Source organism: Theobroma umbraticum, unplaced genomic scaffold, assembly GCF_002168275.2.
Source record: "Theobroma umbraticum cultivar Fairchild unplaced genomic scaffold, ASM216827v3 scaffold_4.1, whole genome shotgun sequence".
NCBI classification, from domain to species: Eukaryota; Viridiplantae; Streptophyta; class Magnoliopsida; order Malvales; family Malvaceae; genus Theobroma; species Theobroma umbraticum.
Window position 1 is genome coordinate 5,359,103 of NW_018397258.1, and position 26,242 is coordinate 5,385,344.

At 33.0% G+C, this 26,242-nt stretch overlaps 3 protein-coding genes across 7 annotated transcripts; 2 read left to right on the forward strand and 1 right to left on the reverse strand.

The window, feature by feature from the left end:
* Positions 1 to 1,104: 1,104 nt before the first annotated feature.
* Positions 1,105 to 9,341, reverse strand: LOC110414388 (zinc finger (CCCH type) helicase family protein). Of its 3 annotated transcripts, none has more exons than XM_021425539.2 (14): positions 8,810 to 9,341; positions 7,703 to 7,880; positions 6,922 to 7,095; positions 6,623 to 6,770; positions 5,913 to 6,227; positions 5,439 to 5,585; positions 5,186 to 5,366; positions 4,589 to 4,869; positions 4,377 to 4,499; positions 4,153 to 4,297; positions 3,632 to 3,900; positions 3,363 to 3,557; positions 1,646 to 2,173; positions 1,105 to 1,477 (listed from the first exon to the last, which is right to left on the reverse strand). In XM_021425539.2, exons 1-14 carry the CDS (start codon positions 8,970 to 8,972, stop codon positions 1,181 to 1,183), a joined length of 3,144 nt encoding a protein of 1,047 aa, XP_021281214.1. In that variant the 5' UTR covers positions 8,973 to 9,341; the 3' UTR covers positions 1,105 to 1,180. The 3 variants fall into 3 exon arrangements, with proteins under 3 accessions (XP_021281214.1, XP_021281215.1, XP_021281216.1); XM_021425540.2 differs by having other exon boundaries at positions 1,105 to 1,460; positions 8,810 to 9,337; XM_021425541.1 differs by lacking the exon at positions 8,810 to 9,341 and having other exon boundaries at positions 7,744 to 7,846.
* A 4,605-nt stretch (positions 9,342 to 13,946) lies between these two features.
* LOC110413989 (NADH dehydrogenase [ubiquinone] iron-sulfur protein 5-B-like) lies at positions 13,947 to 15,955 on the forward strand. Its single transcript, XM_021425040.2, has 2 exons — positions 13,947 to 14,201; positions 15,649 to 15,955. Exons 1-2 carry the CDS (start codon positions 14,052 to 14,054, stop codon positions 15,748 to 15,750), a joined length of 252 nt encoding a protein of 83 aa, XP_021280715.1. The 5' UTR covers positions 13,947 to 14,051; the 3' UTR covers positions 15,751 to 15,955.
* A 4,646-nt stretch (positions 15,956 to 20,601) lies between these two features.
* On the forward strand, positions 20,602 to 26,137 carry SR34 (RNA-binding (RRM/RBD/RNP motifs) family protein). Of its 3 annotated transcripts, XM_021425393.2 has the most exons (14): positions 20,602 to 20,758; positions 20,875 to 20,970; positions 21,793 to 21,858; positions 21,974 to 22,048; positions 22,153 to 22,255; positions 22,347 to 22,393; positions 22,514 to 22,571; positions 22,777 to 22,826; positions 22,936 to 22,992; positions 23,140 to 23,279; positions 23,357 to 23,458; positions 24,946 to 24,979; positions 25,169 to 25,263; positions 25,639 to 26,137. In XM_021425393.2, the coding sequence occupies exons 2-14, from the start codon at positions 20,884 to 20,886 to the stop codon at positions 25,667 to 25,669; spliced, it is 945 nt and encodes a 314-aa protein (XP_021281068.1). In that variant the 5' UTR covers positions 20,602 to 20,758; positions 20,875 to 20,883; the 3' UTR covers positions 25,670 to 26,137. The 3 variants fall into 3 exon arrangements, 2 of the variants coding, with proteins under 2 accessions (XP_021281068.1, XP_021281073.1); XR_002444994.2 differs by lacking the exons at positions 25,169 to 25,263; positions 25,639 to 26,137 and adding an exon at positions 24,265 to 24,352 and having other exon boundaries at positions 24,440 to 24,978; XM_021425398.2 differs by lacking the exon at positions 22,936 to 22,992.
* Positions 26,138 to 26,242: the final 105 nt, after the last annotated feature.

Consider the following 26,242-nt stretch of genomic DNA (forward strand, 5'->3'; position numbering starts at 1 on the left):
TAAATTTTAAATTTTTATACTATTATAAATAGAAGAAAAAAGAATTTATTTAACCATTTTATATTATTTTATTATAATGTAATACAAGTTATTCATCTAAATTTGACTTTAGGTATGAAATTATTTAAAAAATTTTTATAGAAGAAAAATTCAAATTTAATTTTTATAAAAAAATAAATTAATATACATATTCTATAATTAAATAATCAAGTAATAAAATATTTATATATTTTTTAACACCATAAATACTTTACACATAAATATTTAATTTATTAATAAACATATCGATAATCTATTTAAAAATTTATATTTTTTTAAATACTTTTTTAATTTAATCCCTCAATATTTCAATTTTGTTTAATTTAATATTTATAATGTGACAAAATTTTTTATTTTAGAAATTTTTTTAATCTGTCACGTGACATTGATATGTTAACATGTCAATGCTACATTAACATTAACATATCATCATATTAGTGTCACATGATATGTTCATGTCATCACGTCGATGCCATGTCATCATCTTAACGTCATGTCATCAAAATCTATCATAACAATATTGACGTAATTATTGATATTATCTCTTTTATCAACAAAATTAAATGATGTCAAAAAGAAAGATTAAATTAAAAAAAATTTTAAAATTATTTTAATTTTGAATATAAAAATTAAATTAAATATAATTAAAAAATACAAAAACTAAATAAATCTTTTGATCATTTCCCATTTATAAATAAACGTGAGATTGGAGAAACTACACGAACTTGCCTTGAGAAGGAGACACGCGAACAAACGGCATCATTGTGTGGACCAAAGACGATATATAACTTCCACAAGTATTCCTCCTTTTCCTTTGTTTTTTCTTATGCTGAGTTTATAAAGAGGGAACCTTCATAAATATCAAGAAGAATTCCTAATTTCCTATGAGTTCTAAAACACACAAACCATTGCTCACCTTCTCATCACTTGTTAATAGGTTATTTCAAAGAAATATTCACATTATATGTAATTTTTTATTGTGAATATGATTATTTTTAAAACATTAATTACAAATACTCGTATTCCTTCAACAAATGCGTATGGACACCTAATAAGCAAAGTCCATAAATAAAACATATATATATATATATATATATGTATATTGAGTACTAGGATGAATGGCAATTTTAAATGACTATAATTAGAGACATTTACGAGCAAAATCCTTAGAACTCACTGCAGGCAGAAACCATGAATGTTCAAGATGTTTTCCAGTCATGTAGATGCTTGTGAAGCACAGAAGCATAGTCACCAAACTGGATATCACTAGGTGGGTGCAGGTCAAACACATATGAGATAGACCTCGATGCCAACATTGGCTTGTTAAGTGTGACTGTATCCAACAACTCCCCAAAGCTCGTTTGATCAAATGGAAATGACTCAGTAAGGAAGAAGAAGCTCTCTCTTGCCAACTTTTCAACCTGAAACAATACAATACCTTAAAACATGAACGACAATAAAACCTCTGCTGATATATATATATATATAATGTGTGTGTGATCATGTGACCATGCAAATGAAAATTGAGAGATTTCAAACTCAATGATCACTTTGTTTTCCAGGTAAATTGCCAGAGCATAACATTAGTATAGCAAATGGCAATTACCTGTAGTTGTGAAAATTTGATGTTGTTGATGGCAAGGATTACTTTAACCTCAAACAGGGCATCACTCAATACTCGAATAGCAAGATACTCAAAAAAGTTCTGTACAAGAATTTTCTGCCTATCCAAATCTTCAGCATACCCATCCAGATAAGGAAACCACAGCACAAGCTTGACTTCATTCCATGGAATTGGGTTCTCCCCTGTATAGGAAATGATGGTCTGGTAGGGATGGTGGAGCCCCCATAGGATTCTAACACCAGTCAGTGATGGGTCAGTCATGGATGTTTCTGTCAGAGATGTAGTGGAGATAATTCTTGATGGATTGCAGTGGTTAGCAAGATTTGATGTGAAATGCATATTCGTGTCATCCAACAAAAGGATGCATCCATTGGTAGATGTTGGTAATAATCGTAGAAGAGATGATGCATCAGCATGCTCTTCTTCTGGCAGACATACATCTGAGCTATATGATGAGACTGACTGATAAGAATCATGAGAGAAGGAACACAAATGTCCATTCTTACAACCCTGCAACCCACTTTCACAGTATTAAGAAACCATACACTGTGGATAAATAAATTTTTGTTTTGGAAGCAATTCGGGAAAAAAAAATCAGTAAAACGTAAAAGCTTATCCTACAGATGCGTAAATATTCACAATAGGAACCTTATGGCTACCTGCTAAGGCACATATGAATGCTACCAGTTGCTGCTATTGATTGAGTTGTCATGCACACGGGGCAAATAACATAAATTAAGGAATGCTAATTAATGTCCAAAAAGCCACCAAGTAAATGAATTGTAACCTCAAGAGCAGCATTTAACTTCTACTATCAACTTCACTAAAAGCAGTTAGCTATATGCCATCATTGAAATTATGTTGCATTGCTTAAACAACTAATACTATGCCCTGATTCTTAGTTATAACATCAATTACTTCAATATACCATCCCCCACCGGCAAAGGCACTTTATTTAAATTATCATTGAAGAATACTAAATAAAGAGCCCAGGACCCCAAAAATTGAGTTCCATCAAACGGTGTCCTTGAATTCATTATGTGCTGAAAAAATTATCTGCATCTATCAACTTAAAAAGTTACCCAAACTAGTTGGTACATGGGGCAAGGAAATTTCCTAGATGATTCTTCCTGATTGCATCCGATGTCATCAGACTAAAATCATCTAAGTAGAACTGGGGCTATAAGCAGCTATCGCAAATGGTTAAACTTCAAAACTATAAAAGAACTTATAGTTATTCTATTCCATTTCTTTTAACATCAAATAGTTAATTGATAAAAGCAACTTTAAACAGTAAGACATACTAACTACACAGCTAACATATTGCCATAAAAACTGCAAGCACGAAACAGGCTAGATTGTATATCATCATGCACATGATCACTGTCAAAACTAAAAATGGTGAAGGCTATATAAGCATCAACCAAATATTCCACCCTTCCATCCCCAGACTGTTTCAATGAAGATAACAAGGTTTGCAGCTACATAAATATAAGAAAGTGTCCTCCCATCTTTAACATTTACCTTTCCACAATTACCTCACAATATGATGTGCATAATCACCAGTAAGCTTGGGTTGGCAACTCAAGGTGATAGGGACCCAGTGGGTTTCAACTAGCCCCAGAGGAAAGTAGCAACATATATAGTGGTGTCAAGGACCCAAAATAACATTTTCAAGAACTAGAGCAAAAGAAGTTACCTGCAGAGAGAAAAAGAATTTGCAAGCTGGTTTTTTTGCTTGGAGTGAATGAGAAAATCTGCAGAGACTACCCCTGTTGCAACGTCCATTCACAAAATAAACACACAGAGGAGTCCCCCCATTGACATGAGAATCGTAGTCATCAATAATTGCCTGGTGATTACCAGAAATGTCTCCCGCATATTGAACTCTTATCTGTTGAACATAATAAGAAAAGATCAATTAATAAACCCAAACGTGATGCACGCATGACATACCAAAAATAGTACCTCCTTGATAGCATTTGCCAAAGTTTTAGCCACATCATTGGTATGGAAGTGATCAGAAGCAACAAATGGCACAGCAACACATTTCCTTGTTTCAAAAGATTGCTCAAGCTGTTCGTCACTCGAAGAAAGTGCATTGGTTTCTCCCTGTGGCTGAAATTGAAGAAGGCAAGTGTGTCCAAATTCATAAGGAGAATAGTAGGTTGGTATGCCATCAGATGCAGGCAGAAAGTTAGGCCGGAAACAGTGCATGGAGTTTAGTATGTCTTCATCTGAAAAAGAAAGATGTTCAAATTTGAGAAGACACTTCTAAAAGATAATGTTAAGAAAACACTGAAATTCTATATTTTGTGTGTGTGTGTGTGTGTGTGTGTGTGAGAGAGAGAGAGAGAGAGAGAGAAACAAGGCTAGCATTGTAGCTTGGACCATCAACGTTCATAGACATGACTAGAAGTAATCACACAAGATTGTTGCAAAAAACCAGAAGCAAAAGGCACAAATGTAATAGTTTTATAAATTCATACACATTTCAGAGACATGGTGCAGTGATGACTGCACAAGATGATGGAAAGAGCACCATTCTTCCTCAAGCTTGGGCAGCAATAATGTTGCAGCTTTCATTTCATCAAACTTCAGCAGTTGTTTCAAATGTTCAAGACGGTGCTTATCCTTCAGAGAAAGACGACACTTTACATCGTAAATGCAAAAAAAAAGGTTGAATCCTCAACCAAGTTAGAACATACTATACCTTAAAAACACGTTGCCAAAACTGAAACGCACATAAGTTTCCCAAGAATACAACCTCCTTTCGACCAGTTAGGACAATGTTGTCACTATCTCCACAAAAATAGCAGTTTATGTACTCTGTAAACTGAAGTAGAAAACCATTTATCAGAAAAAGAGAAAAATTCAAAATAAGTGCACCCAAAACACAAAAATTTTGTTCTTAATAGGCAGTACCAAATGCTCCCCCCCAAATGGATGAAGAATAGGTAGAGGTTGAGTATCCATCAATATACCCAGAAGAATGCCTTCACGCAACATCCCGACTTTCCCAAACTTGACAACAAACACAGATGCATCAAAGGACAGTGAGAAACTGGCAAGCAGCCGTCCATAAAATGTGGGCTCATAACGGCCCCTTGGTGATTTTTTTTCTAGTGCTTTCACATGAACTAGCAAATTCAATGCATCTTCCACAACTTCTGGATCAGGAGGGTCCAGAGCCTTCTGCAACAAAGCTAACCCCAATAAACCAGGAATTAGGGCCCCATTCGACTTTTGTCAATGTAAATGAGCAACATAAATCAGTGCATACATAGGTGTAGGTCATTAGCAAGCAAGTAGTACTTTGCATATGCTATCCCAACTTTCTAGGTAGACTGAAGTCAAATATTGATATGACAAACTTCCACAATGCAGGCTCAAAACATTCTCTCTCAATTAAAAAATACACAATTTGTCTCTTGACATTCAAAATCATAAAAGGACTTCTAAACCTACATAATAATTAATGGTAGAACTTTTTATGTTACAATCATAATTATAAAACCACACCTTTGGGATCATTAATAACTCTGGATTCAGCACAGCAAATCTGAAGCACTTGCTGCCTCAAAGACAACTTCAATATAGCTGGACGCTCATACTCCTCAAGGTTGCTAAAAAATGATTGTGTAACCAACCGGTATACATGGCCATCACAAGTACGACCAGTTCTACCTCTCCGCTGCTCAGCCTATAAAATTATGTGAAAATTAGGAACTAAAATATAAGAAAGAACATCAACCATCAAAAATTCTTTCAATACCTGAGAGTTAGAAACCCAAACAAGCTGTGTTGAATCCTTTCTTCGAGCAGCATCCCAAAAGACTTCTAAAGACCGGCATGAATCAATAACAAATGCCACTTTGGGTATTGTCACAGATGATTCTGCAATATTTGTGGCCAGTATTACCTGTGTAAAATAGTTTTTTTGTTTATTTTGGCCAAATATCCACAAAAACCAAACAAGATATCAAACTTGAAGAAGAAAGACGTGGTAGCTATTGATAGATGCAGAAATTAATAAAAGTCAATTGTCATACACAACCTATGAACCAAACTAAATTCGCTGCATAACTGCAAACAATCGTATCTTTTAGAGAACCTGCTCAGAAATGAGAAAGCAATTAAAGGATAATGCTATAAGATGCATGGGCATAATCAATATTTTGCAAGTTCAACCATGATATATAGGCAGTCATAATTAGGTTAAAAGAGGCAAGACTGGTTAAAAGTATACCTTACGATGTGATTTCCAGATTTTCATAGCCATAAGAGCTTGTTCAGTGTCAACACTACGATGTAAAATGTGAACCTTAAAGGATGAACTGAATGGCTGCAGAAGGTACCATTGCTGCTCAAGGGCATAGTATGTTGGAAGAAAAACCAAAATGCTCTTTTCAATATCTGGCTCATTTTCATGGATGTACAACACTAATTCATGGATAAGTTTATGCACTTCAGGCTTAATTTCAGCATCTGCCATGGAAGGGCAAGGGCCAGAACAATATCTTGAACTTATTAACTCTGAACTGACTCCAAGTAACTCAGTCACCTGTTAAAAAAGAGGTAACACAATCAAGGATCAAGATATCTATGCAAGGAATGGCTTCAACATCATGATTCATAAGTTTAATACTCTTGAAACCTCTGGAAATGCCTTTGACATATCCAAGAAATCCAAATCTCACTTAATATCACCTCTAACATGGCCAAATATCGTTTTAGACCAAATCAAGATATCAGCCACCTCATCTTTTCATGATATATTCAACAGCTTTGCACAGTAAAAGCTGCTTTCCTTAAACTTGTGATTATTATTTAACACCACCTCTAATACTTCATGAAAAATAAATTTTCATTGTAGCATTATCAAAGATGCATCATCAAGCCATCTATCTCTCAATGAACAGGTTTGAGATCCCCCAAAAATTTTCAAAATCAGCTGACCTGTTCAAGATATGAAACCTGTCGCTGGAAAACATGTTTCCGGTTTGAGCTCGGAATTCCCAGCACCTCAACTCTTTCGCCTCTACCAAGGTCCTTGAAGTAATCCCTGTATCTTCCAATATCAGCAGTTGCAGACATCAACACCACCCTGGGGAATTGACACATTTATCATTGAGATTGAGAAAACTGTTGAATGATAGTAATGCATCGCCCAAGTCCATGTTAGCTGGAAAAGAACAGATTAATGGAATATTTAAATATCAGGAAAATAAAACATGAAACTGAAAGGAGATGTTAACCTCAGGTTTTTGTTCTTCAGCAGAAATTGCTTCACGCAAACAAGAACAAGATCGGACTCAATAGATCTTTCATGCACTTCATCAAGAATAACAACCTTGTAATTAAGTGCATGGAACCCCTTATCTCGCAATTCATCCAACAAAACTCCAGCAGTTTTGAAAGCAATCTTTGATCTGTGAAAAATGAAAAGGAAATGAACTCAAAAGTATAAAATATATTCTGAATGAAGTAAACGAGAATGCCAAGAAGTGGCTGCAGAAATTGAAGCAGGTTGTATGTACAGAAAATATTTTACACTGTCATGGAGGGAGGAAAAAAGAATGAGACAGAGGTGGTGGGACAGTAGCAACGAGGTGTACCTCAACACCAATCAAAAGGATAAAGCAAAGTTGATGCTAACTCTGTGAACTACTGCAAGTCATAGTCAACTAAAATCACTCCGCAGAAGCACCAAAGGGTAACGTGGACTCATCTTTTGACAATAATTTATGTATTACAGAGTAGATTTGTTATACATCAAATTTATGAGAATAAGAATCAATAAAATACCATTAAAGGTGATAATATCTTTTAAGATTAGCAATTAGTTTTATAATATCTCTTATGACCCCTTGGCTGACTAAGGTTCAAAGATAAGCCCTCTCTTGCTTATAATTTTTTTTTTTTTAAAAAAAAATGAAGACAACGAAAAGCCCTCTTGCTAAATAAATGGTGAAAATTAGTAGTAACATTTTAGCTACCAGCCTACCATGCATAATTAGTTTATTGACTACAAAATACCTAGATGACAGAACCTTTGAATGACCTATATGGTATCCAACCTCGTCACCCAGTTCAGAATTTCGAGCTAGTGCAACCATTTTGGCAACTGCTACAACAGCAAATCTCCTTGGCTGTGTGCACAAAACAGGAGCGACATTTTCCTCCAACAGGAATTGTGGAACTTGGGAGCTCTTCCCTTGTTATAGAAGAATAATAAAAATGAAAAAAGACATTAGCTACTAAAAAGAATATAATTAGATCACAATCAAACAAAAGGCATACTCATCTGTAGAGATAGGAATAACATCATAGAGGAAAGAAACAAAGCTAACTATTCTTCTCCAGTATAAGTAGATAAATAGATTAATCACTATATAATTTAAAGAGGTACAAGTAACAACACCTCAAACTTTTATTGCAACAGATCTTTAATTTCAGACACTATGACTTGACGAAAGAACAAAGTTTGTGCAAATCAACCAGCTATTATTCAATTTAGTGTTAGTTACAAATCAAGTGAGTAAGCGATTTTGTTATTGAAAGAAGTCGAATAGCATGTAACTCCATTTCAAAGAGATTCCAGTTTTCAATCTGTTTTAAAACTGAATGAAAAAAAGCAGAAGCAAAATAGTAAGCATTGTAATATATCTGGACTGCGGAAAACTCCATTCGACTGAACCAAACAGATGGTTTTGACTTAGGTGAAGCAACTTGCTCCCTTGAATTTTTCATTTTGCTCATGTCCAACAGAAGTAATATTGACATCCAAACAGGGTTGCAACGAGGATTAATCATTTAATACGGATTCTTTTCTTAAGCTCACCACCAACCAAACAGAAAATTAAACCAAGAAGGAAAAGGCAATCATATAAATCGCTTTTTCTACGCTCAAAGCCATCAAAGCACAAAGAATGAAAACGATATGAAAGAAGTGAAAAGCAAGTGCGATAAGACAATCAACAATTTCTCCAATCAGCATATTAACAAGAAAGATCTTTATTCTTTCCATCAACTTGATCAGCAACCAAACACGGCCTCATTAAGTTACTCAAACGGGCAACATCAACAGTCGGGAAAAGGGGAGAAACAAATTTAACGTAAAATGGTGAAGAACAGAAGTAGTACCGCAGCCGGTTTCGCCGACGATGAGAGTGACGCGATTCTTGAGTATTTTCTCGACGATTCTCTCCCTGAGCGCCATCACGGGGAGAGACGAGAACTTGGAGGACGGAAATGATGACGTATACGAAGAGCTACACGATGCCGTTGGAGACGATGGTGACGCCATTATTTGACGTTTCGGAATCCCCCTTCCTCTTTTTTTCTTCGTATTTTCTTCCTCTGCTTGTACTACTGCTTCCGCTTTTGCCTCCTGTTTTCTGTTTCTTTATTATAGAGGTGGAATGTGGAAAAAGAGTAGTCTTCCGTTGCCTTCTGGCTGAAGTACGACTCTCCCGCCCTAGAGCTTGTTAGTCCATTTTACAAGGAGAGCGATAATCAGGGAATGATGTTTGTAGGTAAGATCGTGAACAGCAGTACGGATGTTGACCATAAGTCAACAGTTGGTCTCTTCGATGTTTGGACAGTTGTTGATCTGTCCAATGGCGCGCTGGCGTTCAGAAGTAGGAGATGTTGGGGGAACCTCGCGCAAAAGAAGCTCAACTCCTTGGTGCGCACGTTAGAAGCGAAGTGGGCCGCGTCTTTGCGTTCTGGGAATCTAAGCGGGTCCAATGATTTAAGGTGACGTTTGTAGAAGGAAAGGAAGATTTTTAATATATTTAATTAAATTATATTATAATATTTATTTTATAATTAATAAATGTAATATGAATATAATCTAAAATTAATACAATTAGATTGTATTGTATTCTGTAATACTCTTAAAAAGATTTTTACTTTTTAATTTTATTATTTTGTTAAAAATATTTATAATGTTATAATTTATTTTTTTATATAGATTTTAAAAAATGTCTTTTTATTACTCCCTAGTAATTGTCAATAAAATTTATATTATCTTTTAAAAAAATAAAAATAAAGTGTATAATATAAAAAATTATATCAAGAAATGAAAATAATATATATAAGATTATAATAAAAAATAAAAATAAAATATATGGTATTAAAAATATATTCAAGAGCTTATATTTCATAAAAATTAATAATTAAAAAATACAAGTATATTAAACTTACATTTTAATAAATAAGGATAATTCTAAAAATTGACATTACATTCTAGCAAAATACTTATAAACCAAACGCTGCAATGTTATCTGTCCTGTATTTTAATAATTACTTTACTTATATACCAAACACTATAATATTATCTTCCCTGCAATCACATTGTTTATATTCATATTACTTGCAATCACATTACCTGTAATCACATTACATTATAAAATATCAAATACTATCTAAACATAATGACTTTGGCCATATGGGTAAGACTGAGTAAACGATTGATTATGACTAAACAATTGATTGTATTTGTCAGTTTCGACCCCAAACGAGTTGGTATTTGGTTTTAAATAAGATATTGGTTACTTCAATTGTTTTTAGCAATTGATCGATTCGGTCATCAAGAAAAATCTCCCTCAACATCAACCGAAAAATTGAGCAAATGTTTTTGCTAGTTTTAATATAAGGGGAATTACATTTGTTATCCTCATTAATTTATCTCCCATCTAACCATCCATCCCTTGATCAGCATTCCCTCAATTCCAAAAATCTTAAAATTTAAAAAAGCCTTCACCCCATCTTAATGAAGCCATTGTACCGTATCTGAAGACTGAAGCATCATCTTTGACCTCACCTCCTTGCTAGCAGCTGCTTAAGCCTTTTTTGCCGATTGTCGCCAATCCCAATTCCCAAAGCCAACGTAAAGACTAATGAGTGATGACATATGGTTGTCCTGAATAAGCTCTTATTGTTTCATTGATAGATGGTAGATTGATGTGGGTATTAAATGCATTCATCCTACATATGGGAGAATGAATCAGAACATTAAATGCCTTCTACTTGCTCTTTTTGTCTTTCATTGATCGATTGCTAATTAGTTATTATATAAATTATTAAGTGGTCATTTTTTTGGTTTGGACCATTTAAGTCCAAGCTTAATAAAATTCTAACCAATCGAGAAATTTGATCGAATCGTGGTCGGCTTTAGTTTGCTCAATTTCTTCATCGGTCTAATAGATTTCAATTGATTATATAGCCCATTTGATTTGGTCAGCTTTGGCTTCTTCCACAATTGAAATCAACCAATACTCACCTTTATATTTGATATGGGACTTAGGATGGTGTATTAATCATGTGCTGGAACTTAAGTATAGCTTCATGTAACCTTAAACTCTGAAAATAGAGCTTAAATCTTAAAACCCACAAAATAGCAAAAGTGAAAGAAAGGAAGAAGAGAAAGAGCTTTTGAGGAATAGAATGCTTTGTATTTCTTTAGAGGTGTGTTACAAGATAAGATTATGTTATAAGATGAAGGATAATGATAAAAGATTTAATTTGAAGAGATTTTTCAAATTAAATCCAAATCATATTCTTAATATAATCTAAATCTAGACATACATAATCAAATTTAAAAGTTCAAATGAAATCACATTATTTAAGTTGGAGTTGTTGTCTTGCTTGTCTAAGTTGCCTAGCCTGCTTTGACTGTTGTTTGTTTGATTGTGTAGCTTGCTTGGACTAGTCTGAACTTTTGGACCGTGGCATCCTCCCTCACTCAATCCAACAATGCCCTCGTTGCTAAGAGATGCATTATTACATTACAATTGTCCTCTCACACGTCTTTGCCTCGAACGACATCATTTTGTGCACTTTTGGGTTCTACACATTTCTTTGGAATACGCTATTTCCTTAGGCATTTATTACAGACAAATCCCTTTTTTCCTTAATCCCTTAGTCTCACAAGTAATTGGTTGGTCATGATGATTTCGTGCTCATGTCTAGGGTTTTTTTGCCCTCATTTATGGCAATCTCATCACCACTGATCTTGGTCTCTCTCGAACCATACAACATTTCGTTATCATTTATTGTTTCCTTAAATACAACACGACGCTACTCAATCTCTACGCTTCTAAGCTTTTTTAACTATGGATGATGACACTCTTTGCCACTGCACTGGTTTTTCTCTTTTTCCTTGTGCAACACTAAGCTCTCTAGATGTGATCATTTATCGAGTTTCTCTACATGTTGGTTGCCACTCAGATCTTCATTGTCTGTCATGATGGCTACGAGCTTTTTATATATGAGCTAGTCCCTCATCAAATGCGGTTACTTGCACCAAAAACATTTAAGGGGCTTTCTTTTTTAACCCTTTCACTTGGTGATTACCTTGGTCTAATAGTGTGGAGATTTTTCATCAGCCTCTTCTTTGGACCCATTATTTTTCTCTACCCTACCATGGTCATAGCCTCTGTGATATTCTGCACACTTTTTTTTTTTAGTTTCAATTTGTCCCATGATTTGAGACCATCTACAAAAAAAAAGAGTGCCTCCATTTCACCAAGATCGTTCATTTGCAATAATAATTCAGAAAATTGCTTAACATATTCTCTTACCTCACCTTCTTAGGTAAGCCTCTTAAGTTTGCCAGATGCCCAATCATTTGTGCACTCAAGGTAAAATTGCTTCTAGAACTCCCCTTTGGAACTTTGTCCAAGTGTTAATGGTTGCTTTCCTAAGCTTCTTATTGTACTTACATCTCCACTATAACAATCCCATGTCTACAAAATACATTGCCGTGAAATTAATCCGTAGAGCATCTTTCGTGATGCCCTTGGTCTTGAAGTATTGCTCCCAGCTCCAAAGGAAATTGTCCACCTCTTTGGCTTCTCTCTTACCTTGGAATTCTTTGGATTTTGGCACCTTTAAATGAGTCCTCCATTAAGCAATTTTCACACCACCTCTTGCTGTAACAACTCGACTAACTCCTCCAATACCGCGTCTTGATGGTTCAACATCTCTACCAATTCATTGAAGGTTGATTGCAACTCTCCACGAAGCTTGTCATCTTTAGACCTCAACTCCTCCATGTTGGCCTTAAACTCTTCGAGTTTGTCTCTCATCTCTCCCTCGACCACCTCCATTTTGGCTACTCGATTTTTGAAAATAGACATAATGTCCCTTAACTTACCTTGCTTGGCAGCACCTCTGGTCTCCCTACCTTCTTGGGCTGGTGCAAACTGATCCCCCGTCAATGCAATCCCTCTCCTTGAATCTTGATTTTAAAACCAACTGTCACATGTAAGAATTTAAGCCCAACCTTATGCAAAGTAAACCTTAAACCCATAAAATAGTAGATGTAAAAGAAAAGACGAAGATAGAGCTTTTGGAAAATAGAATGCTAAGAAATAAAATGCTTTGTATTTTTCTAAAGATGTTTACAAGATAAAATAAGTTACAAAATGGGTATAATGACAAGAAATTTAATTTAAAGAGATTATTTAAATTAAATTTTAATCTTAATCTAATACTAACAATATTTAAATATATATAATCAAATTCAAAAGTTTAAATCAAATTACATTACATGAGCTGAGCCTATTTGGACTGACTAATATACAAATTTGAACTCTTAAACCATGACATATTTGGTATAGTTTAAACTTCAAATATATAATCTTGAGAAGAATTTTCTTTGAGTTTATAGGATTAAATTCTATTATAACAAAATTTTCCCTTGAAAATTAGGTTCTTTTGTAACAATAGATTGATGCATTTTAAACTTCGTTTTAATTAACTTGGCAAATTATTATACTATGTTAATATGTAATACTAAAAAGTATGTTTCTTGCTATCTTACGAAAAGATTTGGTATCCACATTTTGTAGTGAATTCAGTCTCCTTACACAATCAACTCATGGTTATTGTTACCGGCACTTTGGCTTTTCTTTTATTCGAACACAAGTACTCGGCTGTTCATTGCAAGACAACCTTTTTTGCATTTGGTTTAAAGAAAAGAGAGGTGCAATGGGAAGAATATAAAGAGAAAAAGAAGAGTATTTACACACGGCAAGGACCAATTGCACGACTTTATGCTATTTTGCCCTAATATCTACTAAGCATCTATTTTATTTGTTACTAGTTCGAGTGGTAGAGTAAATATAACAAAAGAACAAATATTTTACTAATACATTTTGTTATTTTCCAATGTGACAATGGGTTGATGAGTCCGAAAAACGGATGACGACCCGTGGTCCATGGGTAGCCCGTAAACCCGTGCATAAGGCATTTTGGTCATTTCCGAGCCACCTGAAACAACCAAAGCGTCAAGTGAGTTTACCTCGCTTCTCCGCACAATCAGATTGAACAGTTTTACTCGACTACAGTCCATCTGATCGGGCGGAGAAAGACAGACATGGCATCAGGTTGGGGAATCAATGGGAACAAAGGTAGGTGCTACGATTTCTGGGTCGATTTCAGCGAGTGTATGTCCCGTTGCAGAGAGCCCAAGGACTGCGCTCTACTCCGCGAAGACTATCTCGAGTGCCTCCACCATTCCAAAGAGGTAATCTCTCGCCCTCTTCGTTCACTTTTTAATTTTTAATTAACTCATTTTCGCTTCGATTCCAGGATTTCTGCATTTTTTTTCTTGCTGTTGAGATGTTCCTAAAACCCTAACTCTTTTGTATTCTTGCCAATGGAGTGTCCAATTTGTTCTCTTAGATCATTTTTTCGATTCATCACGTTCTAATCTTAGCCATTAATTACTCTGGAAATATGCATATTTAATTAGATAATTAATTCTTTATTTCTCATTGAATTTCATGCTTTTTAGATATTGATATTGAGCTAGCTAAATTTCGCGCCTAGCGTGTTCACAAAACCCCAAATTGGGCTGGAATCGGCTCAATTAGTTCTTTTGAAGATCATTTGTAAATAAGTAGTGTTTGCATCGTTTTGTTTCAATTGTAGTTCTAAATCCAAGTCACTGGTGTCTGTAGCATGTGTAGTTCTAGCTTACCCTGATTTAATGAGCCAAGCGCTGCTTATGACTTATTGTTAGTAGGTGCTTTATTTGCGTCTCAGTGCTGCATCTGGTTGTGAATTATAATCCGGTGAGATACAGCTTCATTAGTTTGAAAATTCCTTTACCTTCAGGTTATTTTGAACTTTTCATGGTAATGGGTAATCTAAATCTTAATAATGGCTGAGATTACACTCACCATTGAGTGTGGATACATGGAGATGAATTTGAACTTCTTTAGGTATATAATGAATTTGAAGATGTGGCACATGGTAGAGTGATAGATTAAGCATGTGTAGGCGTCAATATCATAAGGGGTCTTCAAGAAGGTATCTTGAATTGCTACTATATGTATGTTGCAAATTGATAACTATATGCTTTTCCGCCCATATTTGCTACTAGTTTCTTGCAAACATCAAATGTACAAGATAGTTCAAAAGGTATTAGAACTTCAACCCCTGACATCTGGATCAATATGGCTGTGACTTTTTGCTGTAGTTTTAGGGAATTTGTTAAAATTTTTGTTTATACAGATTTATGAGTATGTTGTAACTGTAGCTTCTACCCTGTGATATTGCTTAAAGAACATCAATTTTCTGTAACCTATGAAACTGTGTGATGAGATGAAAATGGTCGAGTGATGACAGGTGTGGTTTATTGTTAAAAAGCCCTATTTATTCTCTATGATGTTGTGTTTTAATGGTTTGCAGAGTCAGCTAGTCTGAATGCATAATCATGAAGGATAAATGAGCTTGTGTATATTTTGTTCATTGTGGCTTTATGATTCACTTCTAGATGTGAGCCTAGGTCAATGGTAAAGAAAATCACTCGGTTACTTTTTGGGACATGGCATTGTAGATTGAATTTAGAGCTTTTTGGTTTATCCCATAATCTTTGGTGATGATGTGCATGTCAATGTGATAAAATGGTGGTAGGATCCTAATCATATACTGACATTCATTATGGTCCATCTTGATAATTATTGCAGTTTCAACGAAGAAATCGAATTTATAAGGAGGAGCAACGAAAATTAAGAGCTGCTACACGAAAAGGCAAGGAAGGCAAAGATGTTGTTGACCATCATGCATAGTCATAATTTGTGATCCTTTGAATTTCCAAGAATAATAATGCATGGATATTGTTGTATTTTTTGTTCGGATTGGAATTTTAACTCTTTTCCAAATTACCTTGGTTTCCTTTTCTTTGGAACGGATATTGTTGTTTTGAGCCTGTGCAAAGAGGCAATGATTAATCTTTCATCACATACCTGGGTGTGGAGCAACATTATTTCAGAATCTGATGTGTCCATTGAACTCTCATAATATTGCACTTATAGTTAAAATTCTGAGAACCGTATAGTCTCCTTGGATATGAATCTTTGAAACATTTTTTAATCATAACAATCAAGTGAATATTCAAGTGAACTTGAATATCATACATTCAAAACATTTGCACGAAGGTAAGTGGTAACTAAACCTTAACTCTAACATCTTGTTCACCACGAGCATTTTAGGCTCTTTTGCTAAATTAAATTACTTTTAAAACTATATTATATAACATGTTACTTCATCTTAACTATAATATTGATTGTTATTTAGTGGAGTAAATCTTAATTTTGACATGTCACTAAAAGGGGGTATATTATATAAAAAATAGTATGTGATTTGAGGTGAAATAAAATAGAAAAAATTTATATTTTTTTTACAAATAAAATAGAATTTTACATAATTATTTTCAGATTTGGATATTTAAAAAGTAGCTCTTCGATCAGCTTGACAATATTTAAATTTAAAATTAAAATTTATATTTTAGTGCATTATTGTTTGGAGAAGATATGACTGTTTTCTTTGAGAATTTTATCAGATACTTTATTACATAACATCTAAACTGTAAATAAAAAATAAGTAAAATTTGTTTTAAAAAATAAATAAGTTTCAAAATCATATACATTTCCACATTATCCAAAAACTTAAATGACAAGCAAATCAACACGAAATCTCAAGCGAAAAATCGAAGCAAGGAAGAAAGCAAGTAATCTATCTCTATCTAGCATGTTTAGATTCTATCTAGGAAGTGTAAAGTTTAACTTTGTTGTTTCTCTTATGTAATAAAGGTAAAATAAGTATAAAAATAAAATATGTCACATCATTAAGTTAATAGGAACTTTAAAAATATCTTAATTTATAAAATATATTATTTTGATAATGAATGTTTATTTTAAATATTAATAAATTCGATATAAATTAAGGTAAAATTTTAAAATACTACAATTTACTCATTTTTTATTCAGCATTATTGCCTTTTTTATTAATACATTTTTGTAAAGTAAGCTGTTTTTGAGTTTAGTGTCAATAAAACAATAGATACAATTGTCTCTCAAGACAATCTTTTCACCCACATAAATAATGTTTGGTGTGAAAACATTGAAAATACATTCCATATAATATGTTTAATTAAATTATATTATAGTATTTGTATTGTAAAAAATCACTGCAATATGAGATTGCAATGTAAACATATTAAAACCAATAGATATTAATATAATTTAAAATCAATGCAATCAGATTGCATTACATTCTATAATGTTATTAAATATATTTTTACCCTTTAATTTTGTTATTTTGTTTAAACCATATATTGAATGTTTCAATTTTTTATAGATTTTAAAGTATGTATTTTTATTAATCTCAGTAGCTGTTTTTTTGTTAGACAGTGACTGATAGATGATGATTGTCAATAAATTTATAGTACTTTTTTAAAAAATAAAAAATATATAATATAAAAAATTATATTAAAAAATATATAATATGTATAGTGTTCCAACCCTCTTGTAAGCAATATTGATGCTTTGAGATGGTCACGTGGGATAAGTTCATGTTAGAAAAAAAAAAAAACCTACAAAAGTCACATTAAAAACGAATTATGAAGAAAATGTTTATTCAAAGGAAATACTACTAACTTAACAAGTCACATTAATAGAAATTATATCAAGTAGTTGGTAAGTTTTAATTTTGATACCATTCTCATAAATTGGCTATAAATAATTTTAAAGAGTTTCCTTTCAACTTAATTATGATCTTAATTACATCTTCAACATTATTAAATATTTAAAGATATTTATTTTTTTACATGAAACAACCTATATATGTCAATAAAAGGATTTCTATTTCAAAAAATAAAATTTTCTTCATTTTTGTTTTAGTTTATTCATTTATATCATGCTCACATTTGACATTCATATTTTATTGTTTTGTTTTAGTTTATTCATTCATATCATGTTCTTATTAGACATACATATTGTGTGTATGCTAGTTTATTAAAAATTTATTTTTTACATTTTTTAAAAAAAGGGCTAGCATAGGTAAATTTTGCCTATAAAATCCCTCCAAGCTACAAAATCATCATAAAGAATTATAATGAATGTAATTTTGCTCATTTATAAACATGTATAGTTTGCTTATATTCTGTTGTCGTCTTCGCTTTTCTTTCAACCCTTACAATAGGGCAATCACCATTTAGTATGTACAAATTAAGTCTTAGATGGCTTCCTTTCCAATGGCATCTAAGATTTAATTTGTACTCGATAAATAATAATTAACTTATAACAAGGTTTAATACAAAAGTCAGGATGACAATCAAAAATAAACAAATTATACATATTTATAATTTAGCAGAGTAAATTTATTATCTAGCTTATATTTCTCTCACCTTCTTCGTACACTCATGCTTAGTTACGGGCGATGTTCTAACATGGTTCTGACAATGGTGATAATTTCATCTCTTCTTCGTACTTTTTTTCTTTATTTACATTATCTCACTTTCTCATACTCATTTTTTTTACTCTAAAAGGTTAAAATTCTTTTTTTTTTTCAATTTCCTCGATCTAACACTATAGTAAATTTCAATATGTAATTGGTTTTTTTTATTAAATAATCATTGAAAGGGAAAAAACTATTAATTTTACTGATTTTTTTTTCAAAATGAGATTAAGCTAAAATAGAAAAAAAGGTATGCTTTTAACTTGAATATGAGTGCTGAGGTTGGTTGTTGCGGAAAGTCCTAGAGGAATTGGCTTGCTTCGATAATTTGTCTGTCTATTTTCAATTACTTTTATTTTTAAAATTTTTAGTGTTATTTCATAAATTGAAAAAAATTCAATATTAAAAATTCAAGTACTAAATTTTTATTTTAAAAATTTCAAGCACCGTATTTATGATATAAAATTTTTTTGATATGCTATTAAAAATTAAATATTGAATATATTTTTTATTGAATATTTTGTAAACAGTGAGATATGATTCTATAAGTATTTTTGTATTGGTAAAAATTTAAAAAAATAAAAAAATTAATATTATTAAATAACACATATTTTCTTAAATAAGATTAACTGAATAGATTATTAACATATTAAACTTTTATAATTTAAGTAGTTTTAGAAAATGAATTATTAAATAAATAAAAAAAACTAAATCATTGAAAAATTTTAATAGTTTATCAAACCCATCGTGTCTTTCGAAGGAAAAAAATATTTTAATGTAACAGTATGTTTGATAAACTATTGAAAATAAAATATTTTAATGTATTTGATAATTCATTTTAAAAACCACTTCAATAGAAAGATTTCAATGAAATCTGATAAAAAGCTACTTAATGTATTCAATCACTTTTAATTGGCGCTTGGTCCTGCTTATGGAAGAATCATTTTATTACAAAAGCATAAGCATTATGCTAGGCTCTCAAAAACTCATTTAAACTTTTAGATAAATTTACAAATCAAAATCAAAACTTATTAAAAAAGCGTTAATGTGCAATAATAAATATCTAATGAGATTTATTTATAGTCTCACTTTTATCTTTTAATAATTCATAAATTATAAAAAAAATTGTTTACTGTCATATTATCCTTCTCTTGATATAATTTAATTTATTTTTAAAAATAAAAAAATTGTTCTAATTTAAAATTTATGATTTTGTTAAATTAAGTTGATTTATTTATTTATTTATTAAATATGAATTAAAATATGATCAATTATTTTTTCACATACGGCACTTTTGTACCAAGTTTGTCAAATACTACATTAGTTTATCGTAATAGTACTTTTAAAACAACTCTACTTGAATAACATTTATTATAGATGCTCTAGCCATGCCCAATAGGAAAAAATTTTCATTTAATTACACAAATCTTATATTTTTTTCTTTTCTAATTGTTTATTTTTCTAATTTTACTTTTATTAATATAAAGTACTTATAAATATCAACAAAACATCTACTTAATATTTTATTTTCAATAGAATACTAAGCAATTTTTACAGTATACTTAATTTTTCAAAACTAAAACTTTAGCACTTAATTTTAGTGTTAAATATTTTCAATTTAGCAGTTTTTTCTTGAACGAAAAATAGGTCTAAAAATTTAGTTTTTTTATTTATATTTATTATTAATTAATATTTAGTGATGTAAATACTAATATTTTATTATTAATAATTTACTAACCATGTTAATTAATGCTGACAACAAAAAGCACAACATAGATAAATGTCAAATCATAAAGTGTTTTTTCTTAAGTTACCCTATTAAAGATGAATTTCTTATGATGCTATTACTTGAGTTTAAAGAGAAAAATGAAAAAGCAAAAGAGGTACAAAAAAATTGTACGTATAAACTCAAATAAAGAAACGAAACGAAACGTCCTATATTGTTACCAAAATAAAGCAAAGAAAATGATTCTTTATTTAACGCTCCCCTTACGTGGCAATATACGAGTGGACAAAATCAATTCGGCAAACGCTATGAGTGTACGTCAGCATTTCTAGGCAAGAAATAAAGAGGGCCCCGCGGTTGCAGAGAGGTGTACAGCTGGACGGGTCAAACTAGGAGATATACTCGTAGATCTGACGCCGCTTGATTTCAATAACATCGAAAGCCCGCAAGTAGGTTTCTATACAGGCGTTCACACCATAAGCTTTTCTAACATTGTTTTCTCGCCTAATCTTACCCTACCCTCTCTCTCATCTCTCTCAAATTTCAAAACCCTAAATAAATCTCTTTCCGAAGACCTCCGTCTCGTCGTCTCAGAACAACCTCCCCTCTCGCAGGTAAAAACACTAATTCCTGAATTCAAACCCTAAATCGGTTCATCTTCCCCATTTTTCTTTAAAACCTAACGGAGCTCCCCTGAGACTTGCTTTTGTTTGTGTTTTGTATTTCTCAGGAAAAAGAAATGAGTAGCCGTTCGAGTAGAACTCTGTATGTTGGGAATCTTCCTGGCGATGTTCGCGAGAGGGAAGTGGAAGATTTGTTTTACAAGGTAAATAACCTTTCCTCTATCTTTGGTTATTTTCAATTTCACCGTTAACTCTACATTATCTTTGGTTAAATGGAAGTTGCTTATGAGTAAACGAGTCAGTTTTTCTGTTTATCTGTAAAATGCTTGATTAAGAGTAGATTGCACTGCTTTGGTGGAACTTTGAACTTAAAAATATATATTGCGAATTTATGGTTTGATTTCCATGCTTATGATTTGATCTTTAGGGCGTTTTAGATGCTAAGAAATGAAATTATAGTGTAAAGATTGCCAAATCTGGTCTAGAGATAAAGAAAGTCGATGAGAGAAATCTAGATGATTAATTGTATGGTTTTCCCACCTTATTCATTAGCAAAGATGTTGAGAGATTTTTACTACTTTCTGTTCTATTATGCATTAAAATTAAGGACTAGGACTTCAAATTGGATAAGAGTTAGTGCTCCATTATAAAAAAAAAAAAAGCAGCTAGAAGCTAATTAAAACCACAGAATTTGCTACCGAAGCTTGTTCCAGTTGGGGCACATAAATTCTAGTTAATCTGCAAATTTCATCTATAATCCTGGTTACCAAATTCAAAGGAAAACATATATATAGTTGTACTGTGTTTTTGTTCTATTCATGGTTTGGTGCACATCAATTCTTCTTCTACTATTCCTATGAAACAAAGTTAGGCTCTTTTATTTATATGGAGTGAAACCACAGTTTTTACTGTTGAGTTTGGTGAGTTATCATGTTTGATATGGGTTTGAATGAATCTTAAGATGCTTTTCTTAAATCAATAGGTTTTATTAAAGCTTATATATCTTCTTTTTTGTTTTGTTTCAGTATGGTCCTATAGCCCATATTGACCTGAAAATTCCACCAAGGCCTCCAGGTTATGCATTTGTTGAGGTGAGTGTAAAGATGCTGACTCTTTTTCTGTTTTTTATTTTTATTTTTGGGGGTGGGTGAGGATACCATTGTTTTTGGGCTTTTTTTTCCTGTGTTGATTATATATTTTTCTTAGTTTGAAGAGGCTCGAGATGCGGAAGATGCTATTCGTGGTCGTGATGGCTATGATTTTGGAGGACATCGTTTGCGGGTTAGTTATTCTTTCTTGCATGTTTAGGGTTTATTTAGTATCTATCCATTGTGTCAAGGATTTGGCTCTGTAGGCTATGTTCTCATGCTTATAATTAATTGCAGGTTGAACTTGCACATGGTGGGCGTGGGCGTTCATCAGTAGATCGTCATAGCAGTTATAGTGGTGGGCGTGGGCGTGGGCCGTCCAGACGTTCTGAATATCGTGGTTGCGTTTCTATCTGATTCCCTTCATATCCATTTGCTTGGTAAATTAGGCTGCTTATGATTTGTCTTTAATCTATTTCTATGGTGTGCAGTGTTAGTCACTGGATTGCCATCTTCTGCTTCATGGCAGGACCTGAAGGTAAAAGTTGATTTCAGTAATTTTTCGCCCCCCTCCCCAAATGAAAAATTAAATAAAGAAACCTGTAATGTTAGAGGTGAAGAAAGTTTAAACTTTGTTGCATGATGTATTTTTCCTCAGGATCACATGCGTCGAGCTGGGGATGTTTGTTTTTCCCAAGTTTTTCGTGATGGTAGTGGTAAGAAACTATGTTGGATCCTCACAATTGTTGGCTGATCCTTTAGCTTTTATGTACAATTTTAGGTTGTTTGTAAAGTTATTCATTCTTTTTCTGTATTTGAATTGATCAAAACCATAACAATCGAGTCTAGAGTATGGGAATGAAAGTTAAATCACTTTATTACTATGGTTTTACTGAGATAAGTTGTGTTTTGGTTTTGCAGGAACAACAGGGATTGTGGACTACACCAACTATGATGATATGAAATATGCTGTAAGTTACCTTTCTTACTTTTTACATCATTAACAGCGTGGAAGACTGCCTTAGTTAATGCCATTAAGTAATTTTGATTATGTGCGAAAATTCCCGGTCTTTTTGGCAGATTAAGAAACTTGATGACTCTGAGTTTCGGAATGCATTTTCTCGGGCTTATGTTCGGGTATATGATCTCAACCTAGTCTTCTAGAAGCTGAAGGAAAATGATTCAGTGAAGATTAAAGCTTAGCTTGCTTGCTATTTTTAATGCTATTTCTCTTTAGATGGTATTATTACATTCCATTATACTTACTATACTTTTTGCCAATAGGTTAGGGAATATGATTCTAAGCGGGACTCCTCCAGAAGCCCTAGTCGTGGTCGATCACTCTCAAGAAGCCGTAGCAGAAGCCGTAGTCGTAGCCGCAGCCGCAGTCGTGGACGGAGCTATAGTCGGAGCAAGAGCCACAGGTTTTTCTTATTATTTAAGGATATGAAATTTTATTTACAGCTTAAAGTTGCATGTTAAACTTGCAACTGTGATGCAGCAAGTCTCCAAGAGCAAAACCTTCGCGAAAGTCACCAGCAAAGTCAAGATCAAGGTCTGCTTCTCGTTCCCGCTCTGCATCAAGGTCTCGCTCTTTGTCAAGGTACACTTTCTTTCCCCTTACCTTAATATGCTATTCAGAGTTGTTAGTTGCTGGTGGTTGGTTTTACAGATAATCATTCCTCTATTATCTGCTTGTGGTCATGTGTAAATGCATCAGATTCGTTGACCTTGCAGTTGATTTTTGGCTGTATTTGCAGATTCCTTGTTTAGAATGAATCCTCTAAATTAGATAAGTGTAGGGTGTGTGACTTAGAGGTTACAATCATATTTTGGTTTCTCAAAATGAAAAAGAATTGGAATGAAATAAGTGCACTTTCTTGGGAAAGTGAACTAACTCATTTTGAAGAATGAATATTTAGTTTGGTAACTTGATGGAATGATTTGGCCACACATTACATTTTATCGTCCCCTTTTTTTGCTTCTGTATTTGTTTACTGGTGATAAAATGTTATTATTAACCTGCCCCTTTAACACACAACGTAGTGTATTACGAAGTGAAAATTGGCAGACCTTATGTCACACCTTCAATAACAGTAATTATTTTTTTATTTCTTTAACACTTAGTTTATTGTATAAAGTAAAGGAATGTGGTGGAGACATATTTGTGTGCTTCTTCATTCATGGGGATCTAATTGGGGTATCAATGATTAGATATTTGTAAATACTTTTTTTGGACTCAGTGCTTCTCTTGTGGTTGTCAACATGAAATTTTGCTTTTAACTTACATGCTTTCCTCATCCAGAGGATGGATTATCTGAGAAACTGGGTCCAGACTAAACCCAGTTTTTGAACTACATCCACCTTTTTTCTTTTGTCATATGAAAATTGCCTTGTTTGTTTTTTTAGATATGGATAAATGCAGCAAACTGGGAATTGGATATTAGGATCTTGTGGAAATATGGTTCAATTGCATGCAACTCGTTTGGTTGCAGAGGTATGCTGTTTTTTAGATGGGCAACTTTAAAACCTTCAGTGTCCCTTCTCTAATGTACATAGCATCATAAATGTCCATGGGTGCTAGATTTGGAACAATGGAGACAATGGACTGCGATAATAGAGCTGGATTTCTTTGCAAGGAATTGCAATAGTAGAGCTGGATTTCAGTGAAGTAAATGCATTGGGATTTGCAAGTCACCATCATTGAGCGGTAGAAACATTTCACTGTCAATTTCAGCTCCAGATATTGCCAAGCTAATAGGACATGCTATGTGGATTAACCTGTGGGTTTTGGTGGCACATAGGGAAGCATGCTCATTCTCTATCCACTGGTGTCGGAATATTAAAAATAGTTCTTTTAAGGAATTTCATTTTGCTAGATTAGGTTTTTTTTTTTTCCTTATGTAGGCAGGTTAGTGAGCTGGTCCTATTCTTTATTTCCTTATTTAACTGCTAAAGATTTATGCTTTCTTCTTTATTCCTTTTGAATATGGTGATTCTGACGTGGAAGGGGCGTCAAGGCTCTTGGATGAAAGTTGTTAAAAGGAACGTGTTGATTTTAAACTTGGGTTCTTTCTGGAACTTTTGCAGATCTCGATCAAGATCCAGATCTCCTTTGCCTTCTGTAAGTAATTTTTTTGTACATATTTAGTCAACTTTTCAAAAGTCAAGCTGCTTTTTTTTTCGTGGAGAAATTGGTTTCTGTACCTTTGAGCAGTTTCGTGCGAAATTTGCCTTCTGTGGTTGACCATTGTCTCCTTTTGGTGATCATTATTTGTTAATAGTTTACATTACATTAATGGATTGTTTGCAGCGTCAAAAAGGAAGGAGTAAGAGTCCAAAAAGACGGACTGCTAGCAGGAGTCCAAGTGGGAGCAGAAGCAGGAGTAGGAGCAAGAGTTTATCGAGGTCTTAATCTTCTCTTAAATGTCTTTTGTCGAGATATAGTTTCTTAGTTAAGAAGATGTTGATTTCATTGCATTTATATCTAATTCTTGTATAGAAATTTTCACTGCAGCCTGACAGTGAATTTCATTTGACAGGTAAGATATAATTGCTGAGTTGATTTGCGACCAAGAAGCTGAAGACTCCTATTAATTTAAGTTGTTGATTGAAAAATTACCTTGAGAAGTGGAAAACTTATTAGAAAAGTTTAGCAACTATGTTGAATTTGATTACAACATTTGATGTGTGTGTTGTTATTGAAAACGTTTTATATACCTGTTTTTAGCACTTCAATATTATGATTGATTGTTGGTTTAATGAATTTTGTTGGTGGTGCAGAGAGGTAACAGGGTATTGCGTTAGCATTTAACTCAGTGGATGGCACTTGTAGTTTAAAAATTATGAGCAAAAACATTTTTCAGATAGAATGAGAAGGGGAACCAATAAATAATCAAGTAGATGCAGGTATAATGTCGTGTTCGGTGGACAAATTGGTAAGTGACATAGGGGCAAGTTGATAAGTGGCCACGTGAAATTTCAACGCCAAACAGTGATATGTCGAGGGAATCGATGAGGAACGAAATTCTCCATCCATATTTCCCTGGGTGATCGTGATTTTCTGTGGTCAGGGTTCAACGATGAGGATAATGAAGTTGTATGCCTTTTGTCTTTCTGTGGTAATGGGATCCTTAACATTTAAGCTTTAGTGGGGGAGAAAATCCTGAATAATAGAACAATAGGAAAAGATAAACAACAAATTTGTTTGGCAATCGTTTCTTTTAGTAATGAACAAAAACAAATTACTAATAATACTGTTACGTGATTTATTTGGCTTTGACGATGTTTTTGTTTTGAGTTTGTTCTTGACGTTCTCTGACACTTGGACCGTGTGGCTGCCCTTAAAGATGCATCACTAAATGAGGACTCTAATTATTGAATAATA